At 34.9% G+C, this 25,755-nt stretch overlaps 1 protein-coding gene across 3 annotated transcripts in view; it reads left to right on the top strand.

Moving 5' to 3' along the window:
• The window catches only part of Dpyd (dihydropyrimidine dehydrogenase), a 978,758-nt gene that overhangs the window by 205,769 nt on the left and 747,234 nt on the right, over nucleotides 1-25,755 (top strand). For all 3 annotated transcript variants that reach the window (XM_008833683.3, XM_029563832.1, XM_029563833.1), the window contains exon 4: nucleotides 12,207-12,294. In XM_008833683.3, the coding sequence (XP_008831905.1) occupies nucleotides 12,207-12,294 (88 nt within the window). The remainder of the gene's footprint in view (nucleotides 1-12,206; nucleotides 12,295-25,755) is intronic.

The raw sequence follows: 25,755 nt of genomic DNA, 5'->3' as shown, positions 1-25,755 counted from the left end.
ACACACACACACACACACACACACACACACACACACACACCTGTGATGTCCAATATTTTAAGTTGCCATCAGCTCAGGGTTCAGTAAATTCTCTCTTTTCTATTGTAGAATTTAGAACAGAGCAGCTGTTCAGTAATTTTGAGTTGAATTAATCTTAATTCCTTACTATACCAGAGTGCTAAAATAAGAAACACTGTTTTTCAAATTCTATTCTGTTAATTTTGGATCAGATAATATCTTCAAGTTGATTTCACTGAGTTCCTACCTCATGTGTGTCATTACTCTAGTTCTTTGACCAGATTTAACTTTTGCTCTGTTAGCATCTCAAGCCACCAACCACTGAGAAATATATTCCATGTGTTCATTCCAGTAAAAATGTTTAATAAGCTCCTCTTAGACTTTGGAACAGTTCACTAGATTCAAAAACCATTAAGGAGTATCATGAGCTTATTTTTGCTTTATCAGATCACATAAACAGCGAAAAAGATAAAAACAACACAAGATCATGTGATTTGCACTGATAAGCAATATCTACATTCTTTTAAATTAAGAAAATTCATTAATATATAATTGTGTATATCTCTATATGTATATACCACATGAATGCATGTGCTCACATAGGCCAGAAGAGGGTACCATAGTCTCCTGACCTGCAGTTAGTGGCAGTTTGGTGCAGGGACTAACTGATGCAGGGACTAACTGAAATCAGGTCCTCTGAAAGAGAAGCAAATGCTCCTAACCACTGAGTTATCTGTTCAGCTCCAGCATCACCTACATCTTAAATGCTAATTTGTATGTTGTTCTTGTTCATTGCAAACATTGAAATGCACTTATTGGACTTTTACATAACAAAAATGATTCCTGATACTTCAATGTGCAGAAACTTGAATATACACATCCACCATGGAAAAGCAAACCCAGTTCTTTTTTTTCCAAATTACTCTTTCTTATTTTCAATTCTAAATATTATATACATACAAACATTTGTTTGCATATGTACATGTACACATGTGGGAGGTCAGCTTCATTTTTTCCCCATTGACCAATAGTGCAGTGGGGATTGGACATGATTAGACACTGATTCATGGGATACTGAATGAGATAATACCATTATTGTTCTTGGTTACTGTGTTTTATTTTGCTCTAAATTTTCTAATGAAATTTTAAATAAATACATAAATAAATAAAATGCAAAGACTATAGCATTTTAGAAAATAAATTCTATCCAAATTTTAATACTTATGGCTTTGGGTTCATATGTTTGCACAAGCAAATTTTTTGTAATCATCTATAGTATGCAGTCTATAATAGGTATTGATTGACTAGGTCATGCTTTTAATAAAAAACATATGAAAATTTATATATCCATATATTGTTTTTGGAAAACAACTGTAGATAGGTCATAAAAATATAGTACTTTTCCAATTTTTTCCTTATTAATTTTGTCTTATGTGTATGGATATTATGCCTGCATGTATTTAAGTGCATCTGTGTTGTAGAATGCCGCAGAAGACAGACGTGGACTTCAGATTTCCTAGAACTGGAGTTGCAGATGGTTGTTAACCCCATGTAGGTGCTTGGATTTAAACCTGGGTCTTCTGCAAGGGCAGCCATTGCTTTTAACCACTAAGCCATCTCTCCAGTTCCTACTGTTCCATTTTTAAAAGTTGCTGAAGTATACCTCTTGGATATCTGCCACAAATATATATATATATTTTTTTTCTTACCTTTCATAAAGTGGTTTCATTGATATTAATGTAAACATACAACAGGCATTGTAAAACTTGTAAAGAATTTGCAAAGTATATGTACATGTTACGAAAATAATGTTCCTTGTCTATGAAGCTTGAAATGATGCTTGATATAAATCAAGGAGTTGATACTACTGGGGAAATAGTCCAGGTGAAATAAGATTATTGTGTAGTCGAAAAACTATAATAAAAACTGTCAGGACTGTCACCCAATTTCCTCTGAGGTCTGAAAAAGACCAAAAGTGTATTGAATATCATGTAACAGCTGTCTAAAATGTGAAGGGGCCACACTGTTCCAAGCAACAATATGCTGCCTGAAAAACAATTATGTATGGCTTGGAGTTGAATTATAAATGGTAGGTTGTACTATAAAGTGTACTCTGAAGCTGGGGCCTTTGAAAATGGCTTGATGCTAACCAAATATGAAGCAGATATGTGTGATATGTGTGACTGTGTGCACACAAACTTGTTAAAATTAAAAGGTAACATAACATATTAGTGTTTCCTTAATCACAAATGCTACCAGAAGATTATATTTGTACACAGACAGCATATATTATTGTAGAAAAGTGCCAGATTACTCTCGACTATGACATAATTTTATCATTTACCCGGTGGTGGCAATAGGAAAAGGAAGGGAGAAATATGCCTAAAGTAGAGACAATGAAAGACATAATGCACAGATCAGGGGTGAGCGAATCTTCTTATGTCACAGGTGCACCTTAGAGACTTGTGCAGTTCAGGTATCCATGAGATCAGTCACGCCTCCAGTTACATGTAGTTGTTCTCAAATGCATAAGTTTCTCAGTACATTGTGGAAGACAAGCTAGCAGCATGAATTTACTGATTTGGGGATTTGATTTTTTAAAGATAGGTTATCACTATTTGGCTCATGTTGACCTCTGCTCCACAGTGATCTTCGTGTCTCACTTTCCCAAGTACTGGGATTACATCCTTGTGTCTCCACAGCTTGCTTAATTTTCTAATTTTTAAGAGAAGATATGTTTATAATTTATTAACTTCATTTTATGAATTTTGTGGTACAGAATAGTTTTCCATCACACCATTAATTCATCATCTTCACTTTATGAATTTGGAGGAACAGAATATGTTTCCATCAGACCATTAGCGCAGGGCAGTAACAACATTGTCCAAGAACAGAGGCTTGTACATGAATAATATTGGGTCATGTTATGAATGAGACCCTCACACTTTGATTTTTAAAGAAATCAAGTAACTGAGGAACTTTCCATAAACACCTAGACAAGAGCCATCTACTAGCTCAAGGGCTGAGATTGAAGGTGAAGTACGGTCTTTGCTTAGAATGAACCTATAGTCTTTGCTGCTTTTAGGTTTTAGAGGGTATTGTATTAGACAGTTTTTCCTTTTCTTTTCCCCCTGTTCATTCTCTCAGTCATTCCATATTATTGGGCAGCTATTTATAAACTATATGCCGTTCATAGATAGCTCTCTAGGAGGTAGAGAAGAACCACATTTGCATCCAGGATCTCTAATGTACTTATCTCCATTTGCTCAAATCCTGCCTGTCTTTCAAACTCCAACACATGCATCTCTAAGAAGCAGTCTAAATCTTCAGAGTTGGGAATAATGTTTCTTGAAACCCAATAGGTTGGAAATGATCACTTAAAGTCCATGTTTGCTGTTCTCAGATATATACCAGTTTAATGTATGTAAATAACAGTACCATAGTACCCTACAATTCTTTACAAATGCCTTCCATGTTAAAATAGAGAAAATAATGCAAATATTTTGGAACGGTTTGAAGATGAGGGGCATGCTAGTCAAGTATAAGGCACATACTATTCCGTATAAGTGTAAAATCTTTCAAAGTCATCACAACAAACCACTGAAGTACAAATTATTATATCTACTTGTATATAAAAAGTACACACACTCAGAGAAGCCATTTGCCTAAAAGCTTAAAAACCAGTAAAATGAAATCATGAATTAAATCTAGACAGTGAAGTGCAGGAAACCATTCTCTACCTCAGAATTAATACCATGCTTCAGAATTAATACATGTAAAGGCCTTGAACTAGCAAGGATATTTACATTTGAGTACTTAATATTGGCAGCTGGGCATAGTGGAAAAGACTTGTAATCCCATCTACTTAGGAGGGTGTAGCAGAAAGATTGTGAATTCATAGCCTTCTTGGACTACAGGGTGAATTCCTACTCAGCATGAACAATTTAGTAGGAACTGATCTCAAAAGCAAAGGAGTTCTGATCATGCAGATGAGTGGTAGAGCACTTATCTAGCTTGTGTAAGGCCCGAGACTCAACCTAGTATGTATAACTGTGTGTGTCTGTATGTTTGTGTGAATATATGTACGTGTGCATAAGTCACACTATATACACATACAGCATATGTATATTTTCGTGTGCATATTATACATACATACCTAGATATACACATATGCGCATATATGTGTGCTATCCTAGCACTCTTGCTTATTATGGCTACATTTAAGATATCTAGGTCTTATGAAGGAACAGCTCTATCCAATGAATGTGGCTTATCAATATTTTGTTACTAGAAAGCAGAGAAAATTTGTTCTCTTGAATCTAGTCATTTCCTCAATCTTTTATATTTCTTGTCCGCTCTATCCTTACAGTAGATGAAGAATGACCTCCTAGGAGCATGCAGGCAAAAGGACCATTCTTCATAGACTTAAAGCCATGCTTTCATCTACAGTAATCACTGGAGTGCCGATTACATCATAGTTCTATGGTAGTGGCAGGTGCAAGGATCAAGCTTTTTTGTGTGTTTTAACATCTAGGTAACTTTTGGCCAGAAAAAAAAAAAAACACAATAAGTACTCTGTTTTTCCTACATGTATCAACTCTGCCTCCATATTATTGGTGTATAAAATGCCGAAAAGCGCTTAATATTCCAGTTTTATTTAATGGCAGTATGATTAATGTTTTCTACTCTTTTTCAAAACCTCAGTTACTAAGTCACTGTCTTGTACTCCTTAAATATACTTGTATCAGAATTTGGAGACAGATGTTTCCTTCATGGCCGCCACGTGTGGTAATCCTAGCCCCCCCGCCCCCACTTTTCAAGGTAGCTATTAGTGTCATCCTTTTGGTCATAAACCAATTTTCTCTTGGCACAATTGTCATTGTTATTTAAATTTTGTTTTATTATACAGTATTTATGTTTCTGGTGTGTTAGAACCTCAGTAAGTTGAGAAATCTTTAAGGACTGAGTAAATGAGCAGTGCTGTCTTTGCATCCTAATTATTTCTACCTGTGCCTGGATTCACATTGTACATATCTTTTTCCAATGCAGCTTTCTAAGGGTATAAAAGCACAGCAAGCCCACCTTGCCACTCTTGTCCCTTTTAGTCTTTCTCTGTGTACTAAAAACTTGCTTCCATGTCTTCATTTTGCAAATCACTTTGAGGGTAACAAAGGGAAAGCAAATCTGTAGAGTAAGGAATACTACCAGCACACACAGGTGGGCAGTGCTTTTATGTTGCAAGACAGGATCATGCTTGTTTGAAAGTTTTCCAAGGGTAATATGTACTTGGCTTTTGCAGAAATATTTTATTTGTATGTAAGAGAAGAAGTACATACAATTTGTGTTTCTTATGCTTTTGAAATATTTGTAGCATATGTGATTTTTATAAGACTATTCTAAGAAAAGTACATTTCAACACATATGACTAAAAATTTACCCCAAATTTGTAATAAAATGAACTTCCTATGAATAGAATTATGATTAGAGGAAAGTCAATGAAAAAGCCATGTTCTGAGGTAGAAGAATTTGCCTGAATTCTAGAAGGATCTCAAGGCACATCACCTCAGGGCCCTGTGTCACAGTGCTTGATCACTGCAAAGGTTGTGTCCATCTTCCAAACTATGATTCCTTTTACTTGACTATCTCATCCTGAACTGAGGAGCCTTTTGACAAGACCATCAAAATACCCTTCTGCCTTTTCCTTAAACTATTTTGTACTCTAGGGATCATGCTGTAGGCTTCTTTTGTGTATGAGTTCTTTGCTTCCCCCCAGCCAGTCTTCACATAACTATAACAAGGAAACACAGGTATTTCCGAGAAAAAAAATCAGTGAATCTCTCTTTCTCTTTCTCCTTTTCTCTTTCTCTCCCCCCCCACCATGTGTGTGTTTGTGTCCTCGGGTATATGTGGAGGGTTATTCATGATTGTGTTTATGTCTGTGGAAGCTAGCAGAATACCTCCAGCGTCATTCCTCATGTGTTACCTAGCTTGTTCTTTGAGACAAAGCCTCTCGTTGGAATTTGGAATCTCCAGGTAGGCTAGCCTGACTTGTCAGTGAGTTCTAGGGATACACCTGTCACTGCCTCCCCAGTGCTAGATTTTCAGATACACCCCATCCCATTTGACTTTTCTATGTGGGACTTGGGGATCAAACTCATGTTGTTGTGCTTGCCTTGACAAGAATTTTATTGACTGATTAAGTCTCACCACACCAAAACTCCATCCTTGAAAGTTCTATCTTAGTAGATGGGGCAGCCCTTGGTATAAGAGACTAACTGTGTCCTAAGAGTTTTCTCAAGCACTTCACCACCGTGTCTGAGATGTCTACAAAGGTGACGATAGCAGTCCTATCATTTTTTAAAATTTATTTTGTAGGAAAATTAAAAAGCATATCGCTTTTAACATAAATCCATCTGTTGATTTCAAAATATGCAGAAAAAATCAAATATACATTTTTAAGACATTGGCTCCTGAAAAAAGTCTCTCATTCACTTATATATTGTAAAAAGTTGGTAGGAAATTATCAACTATGTTTCATTTCCAGGCTCACAATCATTATCATCCTCCAACTTACTTTGAGATCAGTTTTGTATGAATTGTAAACTCCTACAAATTCTCCTTTCTTGAATTGTTTGACACACCTACACATGAAAGAAAATCCCTACTGTGCAAATATCTATTTAAAACTGTTCGGTATTAAATTTACATGCAAATATGTATTAAAAGTCTTAAGGAAATTAGAGGTGGAGAGAAAAATGGAGTGGTCCAGAGCATTAAAAATTCAGTTACATTTAATGATATTACCATAGCTTCCAACTTTGTGAGATGTAGAAACTGGGCCAAGATACATATTAGGAACCTTTAAAATCAATTCCAGATATTCCTCAGCCAGTAAGACCCTGTGGTGTAATCAGATAGGAGCATCATAAAGTAGATAGGAAGGGCTGCTAATGGAATATTGAGAGAGTGCTGTTAAAAGGCAGACTGTTATTGGAAGTGGAAGATAGTTTTCAGCTGCCTATTTTGAGTGCTGGATCAAAACATCAAATTAGTCCATCACGTTTTAAAGATACACTCCGTCTGTCTTAGGTGTGTTTACTATTCCAGGGTCTAGACACAAGTTATGAAATCTGTGCAACATATACCCACATATGATACATCCAACCTTCATGTCTTGACTCATACTGCTTCCATCCAAATTGCCAGTTGGATTTACCCAGTTTTCAATAGGAATATTCCACATTGGATGAAAGACACTGAGCTATGCATCTGTTTATTCTGGTGCCTGTAGGTAAAGGAAGTTAGGTCCCGTTGACTAAATGACATCAAAGATCTGAGGAGGGCTGGAGAGAATGGCTTAGCTGTTAAAGGCACAGAGTCACAGCCTAAACATCAAAAAGCTGAGGAAATATGATATCAATATTAGGAAAATTTTACATTTCCTAATATGAATATTAATGTGACTTATTTCGTTATATTAATATATTGATCATTTAGAGTATACACTCTGGTGAAACAGTTCTGGCTCCATTAAACCAATGCCTAGAGGAAGCCAAACAGTGTAAAGTGAGTTTAAGGATTCTCATAGATTGTATGTTTCTGTGTGCCTATGTGTGTGCACACGTGTGGATTCGTGTCTACTGAGAAATTATGTCATTTATACTCTTGGAATAGAAAATTCTTTAAGAAGCATAATTTTCAGTTCCTGCCATTGTGGGTACTTATCCATAGAAAAAGGTATCTGTTCTCAGATATTTGAAGAATAAAATGCTACTTAGTCTATTTCTGTCTCTAATATTTTTTTGCCGTTGTGCTGAGAAGTAAAACTACCCATTCTCACTGTGTTTGTTTTGCCTAAAGAATGATCTTAGATAACTGGACCTGGAATAGTTTTTCCATTAAGTAGTAGTGTGAAAATTTCCAAAAACTTTTTTATAATCCTTTCAAAACATGAAAGATTAGCATTTACTAAGAATTCCTCATTTTATTTTAAATAAAATCTATTATCATGCTCTTCATGAAATAGGAAAATAGAAAAAAAGCTTATCATTAGTAAAAAAATATCATATTTCTTTGCTTTAAAAAGAATCCAATATACGTGTTTAGTATAAATTTAGTTTCCTGATGATTAAATGTGTCACATAAATATTTGTCTGAACTAAATGTTGCCCCTTATAATACATTTAAAAATAAATGTCATAACAGAGTACCTCAGCAAAATAAAGGGGAATTAAATGACTGAAGGTAAAAATAAGTGTGATTTAAATGTTACTTCCAAGGAACAATTTATTGAGAATTGTGGTTTACAAAAGTACAATAATTGTTGACATATCCCCCTCACTACTGTGTCTCGGATCTTTTTTTCATGGTATCAATCATTTAAAGCAATTTAGGTAATAACATTCTGGCATACATTTCTGCTATTTTATTTACACCATTTGCTTACATCTTTACAATACAGAACCTTTCTGATTTGGTACAGCAAATGTATTCTGTCATATCTATTATGGCCTGGTCAAAGGATAATGTATTGTCAAATAGAAAAATAGGTCAACAAAAGTGTCACTTGATGATCAACCCCCCCCCAATAAAACATCTTACCAGTATGCATTCCAGTGCAGTGGTTGATATTTTATTAGGACTACCTGGTTACTGCAGTAGTGTAATTACTGAGCTGTCAGAGTGATAAGTGGGATTAACGGCCGCCTGATGCACTTTAGTCTGCAGAGCGCTTAGAGAATTGCAAGATGGTATTATTATCAGAGCCTGCCCATTCTGGCATATCCACGGCACCAAAGGAAAAAAAAAAGGAATGCTACAATTCAGGTTTGCATTGCCCTGCCTCATTAACATCTGACATTTCCAACAGCTGTTATTTGTGAACTAGCTCAATAATAAAGGGAGAATTATTTGGTAAAGAGGCTTAATAATCACAACTAAAAATCCTTACATTGCCAATGCTGTTAAGTGAATCTATTTATATTGAATTCAGTTTTTTTTTCTGGAAGACCATAAAAATACACTGAATGTGAATTTGATTCATTGGTACCTGCTGACATAAGTTTATTTTTAATTACCTCGCTGTTCAAGTTGGGTGTTAGAAACAAGAAATGCAGAAAACTCGTGACCTCATTAGATATAACTAGAAACTGTATGATGTTATCTCTCTTGTGGTTCTTTTTCTTTCCCTTTATGTGTGACTGTCATGTGTTGTGTGAATATATGTGTGTGTTTGTCATACATATGAGTGTGTCTTAATTCCTATGTAATGAAAAGTTGTTTAGACTGTTACTATGACTTATTAATAAATGAGAAAATAAGATAGCACTATCTCGCTAGATATTGGTTCTTGGAATTATACTTGTTATGCAATCCTTTCAAACCACTATGAATGTCCATATAGCCACATGACAGTTCACCCCTCAGTGTCCTCTGCTTGTAACATCTAGGACCACATGTGCTGAGTCTTTTGCTCTTTTTGAGTCACTTAGTGATTTAAGTTATAGTCCATACTTTAAAAATTCTCTCTTTTTTTGTTCTTGGTGACAGTGTTTTAGGAAAGAAATCATAAGTATAGGTAGATGGGCATCCAACGAAATGATAGATGTGAATCTAACAATAGTTTTTAGAGCAGTGGCAAGGGAGTGGTTTAATGACTACATTTCAGAGAGGACAATTGATTATGAAAAGCCTTTGCTACTCATTGTGAAAAATTTAATTTAGAGAGAAGGCTAAGGCCACAAACCAGAGAAAAGAGAACAGATTTAAAAACAAGCTATTAATTAGTTCTGAAAAATTGATTCTGACAATGGAAAGGCCTGCCATACAAAAGACTGACAAGGAGAGTCTACTGTTTCCTTGAAAGAGATGAACTAAGGTTTTGACACAAGGAAGCTGATAGAAAATGAACTAACTCATCATCTTTGTCACTGAGTAATGGAGGATTCATTCTTGGTGAAATTCGTAGAAAATTCTGTTCTTCTGACATGTGGCAGTTGGATATTTTCTGAAGTTGTGTCTCTCCAGTCCAATTTCTAATTTCTCTCTTAACCCTTTCTTGCTTTAGATCAGACTAAATTCTGTTACTTCACCTACCCTGAAATGTTCTTTCCTTTCCAAACCTTGGCACATGCTGTTTCTGCTGTTGAATCAATCTCTTGAAACGCCCTATACTATCAATCTCACCGTGATTCTCTTCCTTAATGCCTGCCTATCCTTCAGGCTTCTTTAAGTATTATTATATTCAATGAATTTTTCTTGACTCCTCCCTCCAAGATTACCTTATATGCTGCCTGTGCGTAGTTTCACTAAATCTATTGACAATTACTAACTCTTCATTGTTCTCTATATTTCTGATCTTTGAGTTCCATAAGACAGGGCCAATATTTTTACATTCATGCACTCCAAGATCTGCCATATAACAAATATACTAGATTGTTTCCTGTTACTATAACAAAATAACTGAGGTAGGATGATGTATATGGCGAAGTTTATTTAGCTTACAGTTTGAGAGGACAAATGCCAAAATTACATGGTTATGCTACGATATGAGCTTTATGATGTATGGAGAGAGAGAGAGAGAGAGAGAGAGAGAGAGAGAGAGAGAGAGAGAGAGAGATGCTATATGCCAAGAAAAAAAGCCAGAGAAGCAAGGAAGAAACCAGACTTGCTCTTTAATAATAAGCCTCATGTAAGAACTAAGAGAGCCTCATCAGTTCTCTGAGACTAGCACCCTCAATTACTCGTCTTCCAAGTGGACTCCACTCCGTTTTTTAAAAAAGATTTATTTATTTTTATTTTATGTCCATGAGACTCTGCCTACGTGCATGTATGTGCACCACATGTGTGCTTGGTGCCCCAGAGACCAGTGAGGATTCAGAGCCCCTGGAACTGGAGTTAGAGATGATTGTGAACTGCCATATAGGTGCTGGGAACCTAATCCAGTTTCTCTACAAATGCCTTTAACCACTGAAGTATCTCTCCACCCCCTAGTCTATTTCTTGAAGGTTTCACGACACCTTTCAATGCCACCTCGCTGAAGATGAGGCTCCCAGTGCTTTCTCAGTCCATAAGCTTAATCACACACAGGGGATCCTCAAATATTCATTACATGAGTGAATAAATGAGCAAATAATATACAAATGAAAAATGGGTGCAGCCAGCGTTTGCTTCCGTCCCTAAGGCAGTTATAGCATGGCAGTGTGGCAGTTCCACAGTGTGGGTATCAATAACATTTTAGAGATGCAGTAACTCAGACTGACCAGGCACGCCTCAAACCTCAGTGGAATGTACACACTCACTAGCTCCCACAAGGTCCTTAGGTATGCTAAAGTTGAAGCAAGTCTCTGGTCAGTGCCCCAGGGAGAAGATTCTGAGTTGTAATTGGAATGCCAGAACTTTATTTAGATATTAATATCCCACACAAAGTGAAAGCAGTGGTATTGGGTAGACAGTCATTCCAAGGTGTCTACACTTCTAACCCTCTCTCACTGACCTATAATTGCATGAATCCTGCCACTAGCAAGGGAGACAGGACCTTAGTCTTTTTTTGTGTGAGCTGAAGGCAGCTGGGGAAGTGAATGCTTTGTTCTTGAAGGAGATGAATCTGGGCTGTGCTTTGAAGCAGATGTTACAGAACTCAGTTATTCTGTGAATGGACTGTAAGGTGAAAGACACCAGGAAAAAAAAAAAGAGGGTGGGAAGGAGGAAGGAAGAGAGGGCAAACGAGACCGGATGGAATTGGGAGAGAAGGGAGGAAAAAGGAACATTATAACTAGTAAAGTCAGCGATTACCTTTGCATTTCTATAATTGTGGTGTTTAAGATATTCAAACATTGTCATAAAATACTGTATGCAGTAAGAATTGTCGATATAGTGAGGGATCAAAGTCAACTGGTACCGTAAAAGAGTCAGTGATGTATCTCAGGTATGATCCTGATAAAACATAGGAGTTCAGAGAGAACGGGATATAAATAGTCCAAACGATGCTTTTCCACACATCTCAGGAGGTGTGCAAAAGGGAAATACAGAGGCTGTGTATTTACTGCTTTATTTAAGGTTTTATTCCAAGCCTATGAATTCTATTTGTGTATATTAGACATTAACTAAGAATAGGTATAAGGTAAAAATAGAAAGAGAAAATTTCAGCTACTTTGTAACTTTTTTACCAGAGTCATTTTATTCCCTAGGTGCTTGAAATGTGCAGATGCCCCCTGCCAGAAGAGCTGTCCGACAAATCTAGATGTTAAGTCATTCATTACAAGTATCGCCAACAAGGTGAGCTGAGCGATATCGCTGGATGCAAAAATTAATAACCTTTGGATCCTGATCTCTAGTGTCACTTTCATTAAAGCACGAATGTCTTAATAAATTTGGCAAGATACCAAAATGTGCTATCTGTAAGCATTTGAAGATATGGCACAAATTACTAATTTAGTACTTCGTAATTGTGATGGGAGTGCTGTGAAAATGCATAGTACTGTTTGTCCTAAAGACAGTTTATTTTGAAACGAATGTATTTTTTCCTATAAGGATTTCATTGACTAGACTATGCTCAGCTTAAGCTTCCAAATGGTGGGAATTTTCATTGATCATCAGAACAAATTTAAACTGCCAAAATACCTTTGCTCTAAAATGCACATTTGCATTTAGTCTCACACATTGAAATACATGAAAGGAATCACCTTTTCCCTTTTACTACAATTCACTTAATTTGTTTAAGATTTGAAGTAATTACATACATATTTGTAGCTGAGAACAGACTATTCAAATGTCTTCTAGGGATGTTATTGGAATAAAGAAAATTTTGATTTTCAATTTTTTAAAATCAGTGAAAATCTAAGCCCTGCTTTCTTTACTTATTAAATTTTATTGGATCTTTGAGAGTTTCATATTATGAATTTTGATCATATTTATTTCCCCAACTCTCCCTCGTCCACCTCATTCTCTTCTCACCCAAATTTTTGTCCTCGTTTCTTTCTTGAAACCTATTGGGTCTAGTTTGTGCTGCATCTCTCTTAGCAAAGTTGGTGAAAAACGAATAAGACTTTCAGTTAATATGTTTAATGTAGTAATTTCCTGTGTGTTTTACTGATGTGGAAAGATTACTGCTTCTATTGATTTAGTGTGGAAACTGTATAAAAGTGATTGTCATTTTAGTTGCTAATATTAATTATTGAGCACCTATTGTTTGGCAGACACACTGCCGGACACTAAGATGCTCTTCGCTGTCACCCTGTCTTAATAATCATAATAAGCTTCATAATGAAGTCTACAGAAAGACACAGTTTTAAAAACAGCTAATTACAATGTGTTGTGGTTGATGCTGTAATCCATTAACCAGAGGATTAGTCAACATGTATAAAGGCAGGAATGTGAATAAAAAGCATGGCCTCTTTGGGGAAATGTAATTCAGCATCAGTAAACAAAGCCTAGATTCCACGAAAAAGAGAAATTGGAAACAGAAAAGCAGATCGTTGGTTAGGTTGTAAAAATTCATGAATAACATAATCCACATCTGGGTCTTAATCCAGTAGATGGTGGGAAACCTGCTCCATGTTGTTCTATAATTTAGAAGAATAAATCTTCTAAATTGTTCTAAGTTATAAAACATTGATTTTTTTTTCCTATTCATTTGAAAGGAATGGGTTAGGGTTAGGGTTAGGGTTATCACAGTATTCAAAATTTTTCAACATTACAAGAATTTTGTGTTATCTGTGAAGAAATGCCATGTAGACTATACTGGAAATGTTGGAATTATGCTCCTTTAATAGGGTTTTATCAAAATGTATGGAGACTGTAGTCTAAAATATTTCAGCTAATATATATGTGTGTATATATATATATACACACACATATATTAGCTTTCTCTCTCTCTCTATCTCTCTCTCTCTCTCTCTCCACACACACATACACACACACACACACACACACAATCCTCATATCAAATATGAGTGTGTTGATGGCCATCAATCCTGAAAGAGCATTCATATCAACTTTTCTACAAACATTTCCAGGCTCAGTACCTTTTTTGTGACACTAAGGGTACACACCTGCTTACTCAAAAGCTGCACAAATTCATAGAAAAAAATGGCCAAAAAGAGAGTCATAGCATTGTCTGAGGAGTTTATAACACATCTGGGGGCCATTGCTATTTTTGGAAAAACTCCTTTCGTGTCGTTAATTTGTTCCTAAATACTACTTCATAAAGCATTCTGCTTAGATATTTATTTAAATAGATAACCACATTAATTCAAAAGACTTGAGGATATTTAACTGAAAATGTAATCCTTTGTCCTGCCTTTAAGAAACTTTTGTAATGTTTTCCTGAAGAATCATTGTAGCAATCATGAAAGGTCAAAGACTTTTGTCCTTTGAAGTCTGCAGCTTTTTAGATATTTACTGGCTATGATCAGTGTAGGCTGTCCTACATAGATCTGCCAGTGGACCTGAACACAGGAGTGGGGGGGTCTTCATCCCAGGGTGAGAGGGTAATTGAATCGCCTAACTCAGTGAGCCTTGCGCCTCTCTGAGAAAAGGATGTCACTTGTGTTGTATTGTGTTAGGCTTCTGTGATTCACTGGAGTTGAGGCCAATGCATCCATGCTTTATTTTCTTACAAACTGGATTACAGCTCTGGTTTCGAAAGGTGCACTCAACTCTATTGTCCCTCCACAGTCACTTTTTCTCTGTTCGGCTTGTGCAAGCTGTTCTTTGCAATTGTCTCTCTCAATTGGAAGTACACGTTTCAGATTCATCAAACTGTGAACACTGGGCTATATTTCAAGATGGTTTTCCTTTTAAAAAAAATACTACTTTATCTAAGAATGCACGAGACCAATCTATCAGTACAGTGAGGAAAAAAGTCTGTGAAAGTGTTCATCCATTTCATCGTCCTGTATTTTGAACAATAGTGATGTATTTTCTTTTTTAAAACTATTGTTCTAAATTATAAAACATTGACTTTCTTCCTATTCATTTGAATATTTTTGTAGATTTCTGTGCCTTTTATGTACATATAAATTAAATAACGCACATTAGAGAAAAGATTCCTTGAATGATTTAGTATCAAGTGAAAAGCTCTTCTTTGGCACTGGGGAAGATTGCTCGATGGGTAAAGCCCCCCGCTATGCAAGCTTGAAGATGTGGGTCTGGATCCCCAGATCCAAGTCAAGCCGGACACAGTAGTGTGTATCTGAAGTTCCAGTGTTCCCACAGCAAGAAGGGAAGTAGAAACTGGGGACTCCTTGGAGGCTCATGGGAAAGCCAGCTGGTATACTCAGAGGCAGACAAGGAGAAAGGTGATGACTGACACCCAAGGTTTTCCTTTGAGCTCCACAGGCATGCTGTGTGAGGTACTTAATACCCACACTCGCACACATTCACACACATAATTCATCACACACACACACACACACACACACACACACACACAAATAAAAATAACAAACAGCTCTTCTTTCCAATAGATCCTCAAATAAATCAGAGCCAGGAAAATTTGCTGACAATTACTATTGAAAATAGTATTTATATTTCTTTTAAAAGTAATCTCAGTATGTATATGTGTTTGTGTGATGCATGTATGATGTGTGGCAACAGAGCATGTGGTGGGGCATCCTTTTCTGGCTTTGAATTTCACTTTTAAAGGTAAAGTGCTTCATATGGTCATAGACAAAATGTTGATTTTTTCCAGAATAATCTAAAAGTAATGCTTTAATTATATGATTTTTTAAATTAAAAAGTCATCACTTGTTCCTTAGTGCCTAAGTAGGGGTGTACAAATACACAGTGCATAATGTAGGTTGGTTGGGTTTTTCTTCTTCCATAACTATACTGAACTAGCAAAGTGGAGCAGAGATTCTCAGAAAACCGTAATTTATTCCTCAGAAAATTTTAAATATATAAATATTTTAGTTATATTAAATGAAAAGGAAGTGACAGGATTTCAATTTTTCTTTGGTACATGAGCTCTGTATTGTTAGAATCTATATCATTATGAACACCACTCCAAGAATATCCATTTCATGAATATCGACTTAACTTTTTGCTATTGAAGGATATGTCAAGATAGCAAAGGCTGGTAACAAACAAAGTCCCTGTTAGCTCTCACAGTACATAACTGTTGTCCACAAATCCACATTTGCCCATGTGGTTAAGTCAGTGGCTCTAAGCTCCTCTGACTGTTCCCCTCACAGATGAACGTTCAGTTGTTGGGTGTTATATATGTCATAGGTACCGATCATTAGGCATTTGTTAACCTGAGGGGTTTTTTTTTGTTTCACACAGAATAAAGTACTTTAATTCTAATTAACTCTTTCCCATTTCAAATGATAATGTTTTGTGTATGGTAATTCTATTTCTTTAAAAATCATGCAAATGTTACTAATAATATAGTTAATATTGGATTAGCTTTATTCACATTTGGACAATATATATTTATTATTATTTTTTGAGGCAGGTTTTCACTATGTAGCCCTGGCTAGCCTGGAATTCGCTATGTAGACCAGCCTGGCCTCAGTCTCACAGAGAGTCATCTGTCTCTGCCTCCTTATTGCTGGGATTAAAGCCATGTGTCATATACCTGGCTTTATATTTTATCTCAAAATTTCTATGTGTAAGCAATTGATGTCTTCTTGGAATTCTTTAAAATTCTACTTAGAAAGGCTGTCTTTTACCAGTCATTTAGTTTTTGCTTCTTAATCTGTTTCTATTTTAAATTAGTTAAAAAAATATTTTATCCATAGATTTTGGGGTTGGTATTTTTCATTTGTTATTTCATGAAGGCTCTTATTTCAGTATCTTTTATGGCTCACATCTGTTGCTGGAAGGTGAGTGGAAATCACATTACTCCTCACTTATCGGTAGTATCCTGGGAGAGTGGTGGGCTTTTTATTTATTTATTTTTGTTTTATTTTATGTATATGAGTGTATTGCTTGCATGTAGGTAGGTGTGCTTGTATTATGCAATGCCTGTGGAGGTCAGAAGAGGGTGTTGAGTCCCCTGGAATTAGAGTTATGGGTGGATGGTTGTGAGTCTCTGTGTGGGTGCTGGGAATAAAACCCAGGTCCTCTTCATGTCCAGGAAGTGCTCTTAACCACTGAACCATCTCTCCAGCCTCAAAAGTGGTGCTTTAAATAACTTATATCAGTGCTGCTCAATAATTTTATAACTGTGTAATTTATCTTAGTTTGTTTTCATGGCAATTATTTAATACATATGTTACTGTCTTTTGATATGAGGATTTCTCATTGTTTATCTCTTTTTACTTTATGAAACTCTTGTTATATATTAAATCTTGTTGCATTCTTTTTTATCATTCTTAATTTATCTTTCAAAAACTCATCTTTTCCTTACTTTTTGTGGAGGTGTTATATTGTAATTTTCTTTATTTCTCTTTTGACCTGTACTGATAGATTCTTCACCAGTTTACAATGTTTTTAAAATACTCCATTGAATTTCAAATGCAATTATATCTTTTATTTCTGAGTTTTTTTTTATGCTAGCTTCTAATTTGCCAGAGTTTATTATTCCTCGAGCTGTACTTTTCAAACTGAAGGTAAAATATTTTCTTTTCTACTCTACAGTTCCACTATCCTGTTACTAAGCGTCTGTTTATGCCGTCTGTGTCATCTTCTCATTTCCTTGTATGTCTAATGATGTGAATTTTAAAATCTGCTCTTTCTTGAAGCTCTGTTGGTAGGAATTCTTTGATGTCTGACAAATGGATGTTCTTTAGAAATAATTTATATTTGGTTCTGTCTGGTAGCTTTACCATCAGGTTTTGGAAGGACCTGAAAATCCCTGCTTGTTGTTTTTTGTTTGTTTGTTTTTGTTTGTTTGTTTGTTTTTTCAAATTGGGAAGGCTCTTGGGGTTAAGCCAAAAATATTCTTGAAGTTAGATTATTATAAATTTGGTAAGTGGTTATTTTTCCTTATCTTCGGGCAGTTCCTTACAAAAGATAGGAAGGCTTTTTTTTTTTTTTTTTGGCAATTTCAGGTGAATGTGCAATTATCTTTGTCTTTGTGATGGTGTAGATTTATGTACTTTCAGACTCTGGAAGTCAGAAAAGGGTGTCAGATCCCCTGGAATTGGAGTTATGGATGGTAGTTAGCAACATCTATGTATGTGGGTGCTGGGAGCTGAACCAGGGTCTTCTGCAAGAAGAGCCTGTGCTCTTAACCACTGAGCCATCTCTCCAGCCCCTTCAGTGCCCTTCTTCAGTGTCTAGGTCCTTGGACATACCTAGTCATAGACTCATGAACGATGACTTTTTATTAAATATTATCCCAGAATTTTAATTTTGTAATTATGGAGATCATAGAATAAAACTAGTATGCCATTTAAATAGTCCCAATAAACCTAGAAAAGTATTTAGAAAATAGTGGGTGATTTTAAAAAGCTCAAATTTTTATAGGAAAGTATTGAGGGGGGGATTGGGAATATTTAAGGACAAAAAAAATTTTAAAAAGCAAAAAATATGGTTTATTGTGATAAATATTGATATTTACTCTAAAGCTATTATAATTTAAACTCTATAGTGTTGGCATAGAAAAACACAAGTGCACAGATAAGAATAAGTAAAAATAAAGGGGAGATATATGTAATGAACATCATTTGTTGGTTCAGTAGAAAACCTACAGTGCTTTCATAAATGGTTCTTTTTTTTTCTTCTTCTTCTTTTTTTTTTTTTTTTTTTTTTTTAAGTCTTCTTGAGACAGGGTCTCCCTGTAGCCCCAGCTGGCCTGGAACTCTCTATGTAAACCAGGCTGGTTTTGAACTCACAGAGCTCCTCCTGCCAATGCCTCCCTGGGATTAAAGGTGCACACCACCAGGCCCGGCAACATACAAGCATTAGATATATTTAAGGATCATTTAAAATACTAAAAGCTATATATTAAATGAATATAAATATTATTACATATGTACTAAAATCCATTTTTTAAATGCTGACTACATGATACCAGTGGGAAAATTATTTCTCATGTTTATTTCAGATCAAGTGTTACAATGTTTCCAAATCAAAAAGTTGGTGAGATTTGTGACAAACTACAAGCTGTGCTGTTTTGTAGGAAAGGACAGATGTCATCGACATTATAAAAGTGGTGATACAAATGATTAATAACTGTACTAAAGCTATAGTACTTACATATTACTCCAAGTATGTAAGCCAAAAGGCAGGTTATCACGGTTCTTTTTTATCAGCTTGGTGCAGATCAAAGTTACATGACATTCTATGCTTTTTAGTAGGAAGGAAATGAGAAATTTCATATAATGTGTATTAGTCAGAGTTCTCTGTAGGAACAGAACTGATAGGATGAATAAATATATTTGAAGGGTTTATTAAATCAGCTTATGTTGAAATAGTAACAACCAATTGTCACATCCCTGAAAGGTTGAGAACATGGTAGTTGCTCAGTCCTTGAGGCTGAGTGTGGGCCTAGCAACTAGAGTACTCCCACAGTCGCCTTCTCACCTTGAGAGGCAGAGACCCTGGAAGGGCTGGGTGCATCAGCATCTCAGTCTGATGGCCCAAACCTGGATGGTTCTTAGAGAGCCATTAGTCTTTAGTCAAAGATGGAAACCTGGAAACTGGAAACATTGGTTCTGATAACTGAGAAGGACTCAGCAACAGTAGCAACAACAGCGTAAAAGCAAATAACTTTCCTTCCGAGTGATCCATTTTATCTGGCCTGCTATGGAAGGGTTCTGCTCAATCCGGGGTGGGTCTTCCCACACTAATAAAGGCAATCTGGAAAATTTCTCAGTGGAAGCTCCCTAGTCAAATGACCCTAATTTGTGACAAGTGATATTAAAATCAAACATCACACAATGAATATTTATATGAAAATTACTAAAATCTATGTATAGTATATGTGTGTATGTGTATATGTGCTGAATGTGTGTGTTGAACAATTGTAAATTACAAAGTGTAAGCTATAATGAATCTACAAGTAATTCAGTACAAATGTACTTGCACAGTGGTTGACCAGCAATGGTTTATTATGTGCTCTCCTTAAAGATGAAAACCCCACCACACAAATGGGCATATGCGTAATGATACCGTTTGCAACTATACTATTGTTTGAGGTGGCAATCAACTGATAATAGCTTTAGCCAAGCAAATCTATTAGGATATTTCATATTATAGAATGTCGCAATGCTTAAAAATGAATTGTTATAGTTATTAATTAGAAAAGTCTTCTTACTAAATGAAAAGGGACAATTTTTATAGCAATATGAAGCATGACATTATTTCTATGAAGTAAGTTCCAATTAGTATAAACTAGTCTTAGCACTGGTGTGTATAATGTAACTTTAGTCTCCTCTCTGACTGGGTTGGGGCATGGTGAAGTTATTGAGATTTTCATTGTAAATATGTAAGTTATATAACTTTTTATAATGAACACATGTATTTTACTTAGAGTAAATTAAAATTCATTGGCAAAGATAGATTTTAAAGTAACATATGATGGGCCATAATATAAAATTTTTATTTTTGTGTGAAGAGTGAATGACTGTTGATTCTTTTGTCCCAAATGGCTTATAGTTATCTTTTTTAAATTTTATATTCCTCTAATATTTTTAATTGCCTCCATTGTCATATATTTAATTATATATTAATTTAGACATATTTAAATTCTCTACTTGTCTATTTGTCATCTATCATCTACCTATCTAATACAAAATTAGTTATTTTAATTACTATGCCATATTAGCTGTATTTTATCATTAGCTAAGATATTGCAGTCATTTTTCAGAATATTCTAGCATTTTCTACATATAGAAATAGTTTTGGAAGCAAAAAAAAATCTCCAAAATAGTTATGAGCAGTATGTTCAAACTATAATAAATATACCAATTGCAAGTGATTAGCACAAGTGTATGCACACCTTGGCCTACATCATGTATCAGTTAATGTAGCTAAGAACTGAAATTTCCAGTATTAAACCTTGAATTTAATGTACAACTTCTTATTTTTGAATCTGGTATCCTAGAATACTAAATTTACTCTTGTTAAAGATAAAGGACTGGGCTGTTATATTCTAAATCACATATCATAATTATTCCATTGTGTTCAGAACACAGGTATAGCTTTGTCATTGTCTCTTCATTCATTGATGCTCATCTAAAATTTGTCTTGTTTTGTAATATTTTGAGGTTTTAAAATATTGCACTTTACTTTCAATCAGAGTTAGTATAACAGTCATTGCTTTGCTTCAACTTTCTTCAATAGGTGACTGTTTAAGTAAATCTGGCAGTGTTCTGTAACTCAAAGGAAATGTTGGTTAAATGTAAATTGCATTTATAAGTTGTATAGAATCTGCAAATAATGTAAATCTGTTTTAATGAGAAAGGATTTTCAGAATATAAAACAAGTAAGTTTTACAGGAAAAAACACATAATTCTACTAGTCAGTGAACAGACGCATTTAAACATACTCCAATTTTTATACACAATTAAATTAGTTTTAAAACAGTTTATAATAATGTGTGTTCATATAAAGAAGTTTTATCACCAAGTTTTCTTTCTTAAATCATCTTGAGAGAGCAAAAATCTATATAAAGAGGCCATGGTGTGTTATTTGGGATTTTAAAAAATATTAGCCAGGCGTGGTGGCGTATGCCTGTACAGTCCCAGCACTTGGGAAGCAGAGGCAGGCTGATCTCTGTGAGTTCAAGGTCAGCTGTGGCTACTGGGAGATCTTATCTCAAAAGGACCAAAAAATGTATACAATAGATAAAATTTATTTTAAAAAATTAAGGAATATGGAGGACAGGTATGGTTGAACACATCTGTAGTCCCAGCACTCAGGAGGCAGAGGCAGGCAGATCTCTGTGAGTTCAAGGCCAGCCTGGTCTACATAGTGAATTCCAGGACAGCTGGGGCTACAGGGAGACCCTGTCTCAAAAAGACAAAAAATATTATCAAGTAAAGGCAACAAATGCGAGGGTAAATGGAATTTTAATCAAACTGATAGCCACATTGCTTATAAAAGATATTTTGAATCCGTGAAGGGTAGGTGATTTATGCCTTAGAGCACAGCGGCTTGTTAATATAGGGGAACCTTCCAGAATCTCCATGTAATGAGCTTCTAGCTGCCTCATATCATGTAATGTTGTAATTCACCATAAAAACACGAAGGACCGAATAACGAACATATTAGCTATGAGAACAAGAGTTTATAAATGTTACTAACATCTGAAGTACTGAGTAAAAGGCATAAAGCACTGAACTTTATATTAAATATATTTGTGTTTAACTTTTTGAAGACTGCTTTGAAAAACTGATGAATTTAAAGTAAATTATTACAATCAATACTCATTATATTTTTGAAAGCAACAGTAGGCTTAAATTAATATGCTTGAGATGGAAGACTTTTTTGAGAAATCGATTTGTGTCCACAGTATAATAACACTGTAGTATATAACACAGAATACTGTCACTTAAGAAATATATCATCTTCTTGGCAATAAAGAGCAAACCCCCCAAAATAGTCTGACATTTTTAAAACATAGAAGAAAATAGTGTGAAATTTCATGCTAGTTATAATGCCACAAATAGCCAGGTATTTGTTATATGCGATGATTAAAATATCACATAGAACTTGCACTGGAGACTTATTAAAATATTTCATGGCACCGACTGAATACAAGAGCACACATGTATGCATGATACACAGATGTGCACACACTGTACATGATGTGCAGTAACAAGCGGTGTATTTACTTTTATAATTATTAATTCGTTAGAATATTTTAGGCAAGATTAGTTGGAGATCTTCTTACCATCAGTGGATAAACTGCCATTAATATATTTGTTACTGAAGAATCACGGGATCATTTGAATTATTTTTTAAAAAAGAAAAACAACAACAATGACTATGAAACTTCCAGTATTTATTTTGTTGCCAATCAGTTTTTAATTAAATGAGAGATTGAAAAATTATCAATCATTTGGACCGGTCGTAGCATAGCTCAGGTAGCCTGAATCCAGTATAAGATTCTCTACTAAGTGGAAATATTTTAACCACAATAATGTATCCAGATATTGAACTCTTACTTTAACACCCTAGAACTCAAATATAATTTTAGTATGCCTGTCTGTCTGTATGTATGTGTTACAGTAAACATGCTCATATTTAAGGCATTATTCTGGTTCCACTCAGACTATTGCCAGTTAATTTAATTTATTATTTAAATATTTCAAAATTTAATATTTCAAAATCAGAATAATTTATGTCTTAATTCTAGCACAAGGGAGGCAGAGTCAGGAGGATTTTTATGAGACCAAAGCCAGTATGTTAAGCATACCCTGTCTCAGAAAACTGTGGAGGGGATCTAAATTTGATTAAGATCTACTATATGAAATGCATAAAAACTAAAAAAAATATATGTTAAAAAAACTTAGCAAGAGGGCTAGAGGGCTGGCTTGGAGCTTAAGAACACTTGTTGCTAGTATAATAAACCCAGGTTAGGTTCCCATAACCTACATAGAGTGATTCAGAATTGCTTGTAATTCCAGTTCCAGTGGATTGTATGCCTTCTTCTGGTCTCCATGAGCACCTCCACACATGCAGTGCTCACATGGACATGTTCATGTACACATAAGATATAAATAAAGCTTTAACCAAACTGAGAGAACTAAATTTGTAATTTAATAATTAATGGTGAACTTCATATTTTAATGTAAGGTATGAGACGAGTTCAGGAGCATGAGGGAGGCCTGGTAGTGAGTGGTTATAATGTGAATGGAAGAGTCTGATAATGTTAAACTTCACGTTTTAATTTCTCAAGTGAAAACATTCACTTTCACTTGTAAATTACACAATATAATCAATCAATGATACTTTTAGAATTCTCACAAGATGTAAACCTGTAAATCACACTTGTAGACATCTACCATTTTCTTTTTGTTTTTTAACTCTAATAATCGTCAACCCTAACATCTTGGATTCTGTATTTGTGGTGGTGCTTAGATATCAAGAGGCACCATCTTTTTGAAGAATTTAAATAATGATTATGGTAAATTGCCTTATCAAAATTCTGGTTTATGTAAAATAAACTAATGTTGCATCCTGTTGTTTATATTTTCATGTTTCTTAGTCCAGTGTAACTTAAAAAAATTTGTAAATTTCTTATAAAATCTACTTTTTAGCATTTTTCTGCATTAATGTGGTTTTTACATTTTACACATATGTTGATATCATTTAAAAACTCTGAAGTACTTTATTATTTTTTAGTTTATCATTATAGGCTTATTTGATATTAATAGTTAAATGGTAGTTGATAATTATTTCTAGTGTTATATCTAGTTTCAGTCAAGAAATATTGATTATACTTGATCTCTGTCTTTAACAAAAAAATAAGAGAAAATGTCAGAAAATGTAAGCAGCTCACAAATTTCTATTTACAAATACACTGCTCTAAAGGCTGCCATAGCCATGCAAAGAAAGAGAATCCTGTCAATCTGCTCTAATTAAAAAATACTGATAAATCATTTTCAAAGAAATATCATTTGAACAATCATAATAAAATGCTAAAATATCAATTTACTGGGCTAGGGATATAACTCAGCTGGCGTTTACTATGTAAGCCTGAGGCCCTGAGTTCGATCCCCAGAACTATGTAATAAAGTTGACATACTTGCTTTAATCCCAGTGGTGGGAAGTCAAGAATAGGCAGATCCCTGTGTCTTGCTGCCCAGTCAGCATGGCCTAACTGGTGGGCACTGGTCAAGGAGACATCCTATCAAAAAACAAATTGGAAGCTCAACACCCAAGGTTGACCTCTGGCCACCACACACACATGCACATATGTGCACCTGCAAACACATGAACACATGTATACACACAGTTCCATAAATACACATATCCAAATACACAAAAATGGATTTGGATATTGATGAATGTTTAAAGCAAAATAGGGACAAAAATGCTGATTCTTCATCATGTCTGGTGCTTATCAAGAGGTTTTATATATATTTATATATGTCAAATGATTATTGAATTGGATATATCTACACACATATACAAAGCTGTTTTCACTAATTTATTGGGGATATTATAAGTCATTAAGTCCATTAAATAAAGAATAGGAGATGGGATGCATGAAATATGAGAAATGGAAGTGCCTATTTTTTTAATGATGTTCTCTTTAGAAGTGTTTTGTCCCAATTTGCATATGTCCTTGCCAGTTTTTCAGCTTTTAAATGTGTGGTTGTTGTTTTTTTCCCAGTCATTTATAGCTTTTCTTTTTACTGTTGTATTCCTCTTCCTGATATGGGTTTTCTTTCATAAACATTAAAATCTTAAGCTCATAGAATTAACAATTACAAAAGCCTTATTAGGGAAGAAAAAGCCTAAGGGGAAATACAGCTCTGACTTAAGCCCATTGCATTTATTTTATGATAAATAATAGACAGCATTGCATCTTTGTCAAGTACTTTTATTTTACATTTCACCCTCACTTACATGGCTTTTGTGTAATAAAAAATAGAACCCAAATCTATGAATATCTAACTCCATTCACATGTTTTTTGTAAGAAAAAAAAGAAAACAAATATATATATATATCTCTCCCCGGCCTCTCTCTCTCTCTCTCTCTCTCTCTCTCTCTCTCTCTCTCTCTCTCTCTCTCTCTCCCTGTATTTAATTTTGTAATTGTGTATGTGTGTCCATATATAATTGTGTATATACCTGTGTGTATGCATGTGTAACTCTGTGTGTGTGTGTGTGTAA

The sequence above is a fragment of the Nannospalax galili genome, unplaced genomic scaffold, assembly GCF_000622305.1.
Source record: "Nannospalax galili isolate Female #2095 unplaced genomic scaffold, S.galili_v1.0 scaffold255, whole genome shotgun sequence".
Lineage (NCBI taxonomy): Eukaryota > Metazoa > Chordata > Mammalia > Rodentia > Spalacidae > Nannospalax > Nannospalax galili.
This window is presented reverse-complemented; position numbering and strand designations above follow the sequence as displayed.